Source organism: Alexandromys fortis, unplaced genomic scaffold, assembly GCF_014885135.2.
Source record: "Alexandromys fortis isolate MF-2015 unplaced genomic scaffold, M_Fortis_MF-2015_v1.1 scaffold_249, whole genome shotgun sequence".
NCBI classification, from domain to species: Eukaryota; Metazoa; Chordata; class Mammalia; order Rodentia; family Cricetidae; genus Alexandromys; species Alexandromys fortis.
In genome coordinates this window covers 287,569-292,608 of record NW_026068129.1, presented here as the reverse complement: position 1 = coordinate 292,608, position 5,040 = coordinate 287,569, and the positions used below count along the sequence as shown (strand labels likewise).

At 51.6% G+C, this 5,040-nt stretch overlaps 1 protein-coding gene across 1 annotated transcript; it reads right to left on the bottom strand.

Annotated features, from left to right (window-relative positions):
- Positions 1 to 444: 444 nt before the first annotated feature.
- Rps7 (ribosomal protein S7) lies at positions 445 to 4,657 on the bottom strand. The gene is made up of 6 exons (XM_050125936.1): positions 4,458 to 4,657; positions 4,296 to 4,367; positions 3,126 to 3,269; positions 2,774 to 2,838; positions 971 to 1,121; positions 445 to 555 (listed from the first exon to the last, which is right to left on the bottom strand). Exons 1-6 carry the CDS (start codon positions 4,530 to 4,532, stop codon positions 478 to 480), a joined length of 585 nt encoding a protein of 194 aa, XP_049981893.1. The 5' UTR covers positions 4,533 to 4,657; the 3' UTR covers positions 445 to 477.
- Positions 4,658 to 5,040: the final 383 nt, after the last annotated feature.

The following is a 5,040-nucleotide window of genomic DNA, read 5'->3' as shown; positions in this document are numbered from 1 at the left end:
TACACATTCACCAAGGTCAGTGAACCACAGTGAAGGTAGACACCTGCATCCCCTTCCTCTACACTGTGCCTGCCAGCTTTTAGCAGGCCTCAAGTTAGCACGAGCTACTCCACATAAGCGGTGCCAGGGACCCAGCACAGCACACGGGCAGCCTCCCGTGCGTTTATCTAACCCGCTTAAGGTTAGCAATGGATGCCTACTCCACTTGCAGCTTCCGCCTGATTCACATTAGGAGCCTCCTTGGCACTCAAGGCTTTGATTTTTGTGGACACTGCCGTTTCCACTCAACCTGATGTGGAGTTACACGAGAGGAAAACCAGGAGACGTGCTATAGCGAGAACCTGTTCACTGCATGTGAAGACGCACACTTCAAACCTTCAGCTTGCTCAGGAAGCTACCGCTGTTGTGTATCCATGGCCCCGAGACTTTGAAAAAGAAACCAAACACTACGAATGACACTTTATTCAGTCATTTTCTTTACAACTGAAACTCTGGGAATTCAAAATTAACATCCTTGCCCGTGAGCTTCTTATACACACCAGAAAAAGTTTCCACCTGAAAAAGAAGACAGAATTCATTACCAATTCATGACTTTTAAGTGCGATAGCACCAAAATCTAATGCATCCTGTACAGTTTCCTCTTCAGCAACTAAAGTAGGTAAGGGCTGTGCAGGACACGACCCCCTGCAACTCTTGGCCTTGGCACAGGCCTAACTCCAACACTGAGGCAAAACCATTCAAACCAAGCTACCCATGGGCAGCAGGTATCAGCACAGCGCCCACTGCCCTAGTCATTCTAATATACCACCATCCACCCAAGTCGTCATACTTGCTCCTATATCTCCTACTTAGCTAAAAGGGTCCAGAGCACTCCAGTTTCTAAAGCATCCATCCCCAACACAGAATCAGACGGACAGAAAAGTGATGGGGAAGATCTGACCATGGGCTAGGGACTGAGCTGTTCCCTTACCTTGTGCTCCACGTTGTTCTGCTGTGCTTTGTCTAAATGAACCTTTATGAGCCTGCTGCCATCCAGTTTCACTCGGATCCTCTTGCCCACAATCTCACTTGGGAAGACCAAGTCCTCAAGGATGGCGTCGTGCACTGCGGTGAGCGTGCGGCTGAAAGAATGACAACAGTGAGCAACACTGCAGAAGGCGCCCTTGGAATACAAGGAAAACAGCCAAGGCCAGATTCCTAAAAGCAAGTTAACAGGAGCCGAGTGTGATGGCTCATGCCTGTGACACAAACACTTGAGAAACTGAGGCAGGATTTCCCATGAGTTCAGTCAGGGACAACCAGGAGTCCTTGTCTCAAAACACACTTGGCTCCTACAGAGGCTACTTATGCAACCAGCACCCCAGAGACTAAAACTTTTGAATGACAAGCAAGTCAGGATTGATGTCCAAAGCTGTATAACACCTGGCAACCTACACTCTCAGAGTGTCCCAACCCCAAGGCCTGGCAAGCTGCATGATGGTTTCCTGACGTCCAAGCACAGGTGCAAACAGCCTAGCCAGACATTTAACACACCGGACCAACCCTGCAAGCACCCCAGCTTACCAAGAGATCTCCGTGGGTGTCAAGTGTCACTTACATGGTGATCACAGGACACCTGAGAGCTGCAGGCATCAGTGCTCATCACAACACACCATCAGCCCGGGAAATGCACTGTACTAATCCAGAATCCCAACCAGACTTTCTCCTGAGTACACACTATTATAAAGCCATCCCACCCTAGCCAGGAGCCATCTGTAATTCCAAACAGAATGGGTGCTGTGGCTGTGTGTACAGGAAGTGCGTGCTATTCAGCCTCCACCCTGTCTGTGCTCCCCAGCTGGACCATCCAGCAATCAGATGGCTAACTGCTCCTCTTTAAAGCGCATTATCACACTGGACCAGGTCTGGAGACAGAAGTATTATAGGACTACCACTCCCTGCCTAGGAGCTCAGGGTCGGGACCAGAAGCTGCTAAGGTCACTGGGAACATGGCAGCCGTGACAATCTCAGCTCTGCTGTGCATGAGCTACTCAACCTACAATCATGACCCAGCTCCAAGGACCATAGTCGCAAACCTCACTAAAAATTAGGACAAAAATCCTGCCATTCCAGCTATTCATGAAAAACTGGCCTCATCAGTGACTACCACCCCTCTTCTTTCCTACCGACACCATTTACCCACACATCAAATTCCCACCAATTTCCCAGTGGCTGCAGAACAACATTGAATTAAGACAAACTCCTAGCATTATTAACCACACAATATTGCAATACAAACAACACCCACGGGGCACAATGGTGTGCAACTGTAATTCCAGCACTTGAGCAGTGGTGGCAGGGTGAGTGGAAGGACAGACTTGTCTAACAGAAAGGTAATGGCAAACCTGGACACAGCACACAATACAAATTCTGTCTGAAGTAGATTGCCTATAGCAGTTATTAACCTCAATCTGGTCCCTGAGGCTCTGCAGGGACCTATTATACAAATGTGATACAGTTACAGCAACACCAACACCACCAGGAGGCCTAACCCTAAAGAGCAATGTGAAGTCAGCACTAGCATCTGCCTATAGCAGATGACACAGCTAGTCAGCTAGCACCAGGGAAGCCATGCTGTCTCTAACACAACACCTCAGTTACACCCAACAGACTTCAATCAAGCCTCACCTGGGTGGTACCACTAACCTACAATACTGTTACTACATCAGACCACATATAAGCAGAGAATGACACCCAAGGAGTGAAGCGTGCGGCAGACAGGTAACACACTCACCTTCTGGGGCGCTTCTGCTTATTTTTCGTACGGCTTTTCCGAGTTGGCTTGGGCAGAATCCTCCTCTTTTATGATGAAAACAAACAGTGTGAGAGTTGATGTCAGGCTAAGGAATGTCCAGCTGCTTTCCACGAGCCTGCACTCCCCTGCTTCAACCGTCCTCCAACCAGCTCTATACTGCACCCCAACTCTGCACCAAAGCCAGCCCTAAATTTCAAGCACTGTCTCTTACCAGAGGGAACACGCTTCAATATTCTAACCCCAATGCCAACCAAGCTTTCTACCAACAGGGGTGTCACAGTCTCGCCCCAACCCCCGAACCCAAGAGGTTTGCAATACAGCGAGCAGATACCTGAGCAATGAAGACTACGTGTTTCCCGCTGAACTTTTTCTCCAATTCACGAACCAGCCGGACTTGGATTTTCTGGAAGGATTTCAGCTGAGGAACTGGTACAAAAATTATGATGGCTTTCCGGCCACCACCAACTTCAATTTCCTAAGAGGTAAAAAAAAAGAGTCCATGGCGTTTTAAATTAAGTCCTTCACTTCTATTCCCCCCCACTCAGCACCGCTTAATGCGAATACAGTGAGGCAGACTGTGCAGACCTGACTGGCCTTTGACAGAGATGCCTGCCCCTGCCTCACAAGAGAGGGGTCTAATGTCCGGTTCTAACGCTTCACTAACAGCTTTCAAACAACAGTCTCCTACAGTTTAGATATAGCCTAGGGGTCCTGAAGTTCATGAGCTAAAGCCAAACCCTCACTCTTTGAGGTACTGAGAGTGGGGTTAGGGTCCAGAGGTGGAATCTCCAGGGTAAAATGAAGAGCTCACAAAAATGTCATCCCAGCATTAATGCGGTTTACTCTATAAGAGACACAAAACGGCAAGCAAGGATACATGTCCACTGCCCCAGCCATGGAGAGGTAGAGGAAGACTAAGTTCATCAGGTTAGGTTACAAACCTAGGTTACAAGAGACTGTCTCACCAGTCAGGGGCATACCATCCAGGACTGGCTACGGCCAACCTCTGGATCCCCCCACATGATGGAACCATCCACAGGGGTAAACTTCAAAATTTTACTATTGCCTGAGTGTCCCCGGTGTTAAGCCTCTTCTCGATACTCTAAACCACCCAAAGACAGTATGAGCTTGACAATAAAAACTTCACAAGACACTCATCCCGGGGCTAGGGTAGACTCAGCGGGGTGAGGACGGCACTTTGTGGGCTTCCAATGGATCAGGCTCAATTCCCAGCACTCACAACCATCCAGTTCCGGGGACACACGTGGTGGTGCATCAGGAACACAACCAACCACTCACACTTAAATAAGAGATCTTAAACAAAACCCTGCCATACCAAAAACTTATGAAAAACCCCACCAGCCGCGACTGTCCTGTGTGGAGTCACGCTGGGTCGAAACACTTGCAGCAAGTCCACGTCTCGAGTCAGTGACCAGGCATGAAATCGTAGCATCCCATGTGGCTGGATGCACGGCGTGCGCGACCCGGGGTCCCCACTCACCTTGGCCGCAGTAATGTTGAGCTCCCGCAGCTGCGCCTTGAGATCCGAGTTCATCTCCAGCTCGAGCAGCGCCTGCGGGCGAACACGGAGACCGTGGGTGCCGCGCCGGGGAGGGGATCGGGGGGTTGGGGAGGACACCCGGAGGCCGGGAGACACACTCACCTGAGAGATGCCGGACTCGAACTCGTCCGGCTTCTCGCCATTGGGCTTGACGATCTTGGCGCTCGAGCTGAACATGGCTCGCCCTGGGGGGAGGGAGCAAGGCGCCGTGGGTCACCCGCTCGCGGGGCACCCGGCCCGGGCCATCGACCGGCGCACACCGCGTCATCCGCTGCATCCCCGCCCAGGACGCACGGACCGCAGTCCCGCAGGTCCCCCGAGGTCCCCCTCCCCGACCTCCGCGGAAAAACCACGGCGCCATCGCCGGCCGCGAACCTACCTTACGGAGTGCCGGCTTGGAAAGAGGCCCAGCTCTCGCGAGAACTGCTCATATCCGGGTGGAGGCCGAAAAGAGGCGGGACGGCGGAAATGGATGGGCGGGAACCGGAAGCTCCCCTTGAAGGAGTAGATGACCTAGCCTGTGCCCGGAAGTGTTTCCGGAGAACCGGTGTTTTGGGGAATCACTCGTTCCCTGGAGGAGTTGGCATTTGGTTCCGTTTGTGACGGTCTCGGCTTCCATAGTTGTAGTCTTTCGTGTGTTCCTGGACGAGGTGGTGGCGGATGGACGGCCCTCGAAGAGAGAGCC

What these genes read in the sequence shown, in the direction of transcription:
- Rps7 (XM_050125936.1), bottom strand. Translation starts at nt 4,532, where the DNA reads ATGTTCAGCTCGAGCGCCAAGATCGTCAAGCCCAATGGCGAGAAGCCG. An exon ending in TCAACATTACTGCGGCCAAG is followed by an intron (nt 3,270 to 4,295) that starts GTGAGTGGGGAC and finishes TTTACCTCTTAG; the next exon opens with GAAATTGAAGTTGGTGGTGG. An exon ending in ACGTAGTCTTCATTGCTCAG is followed by an intron (nt 2,839 to 3,125) that starts GTATCTGCTCGC and finishes TCATCATAAAAG; the next exon opens with AGGAGGATTCTGCCCAAGCC.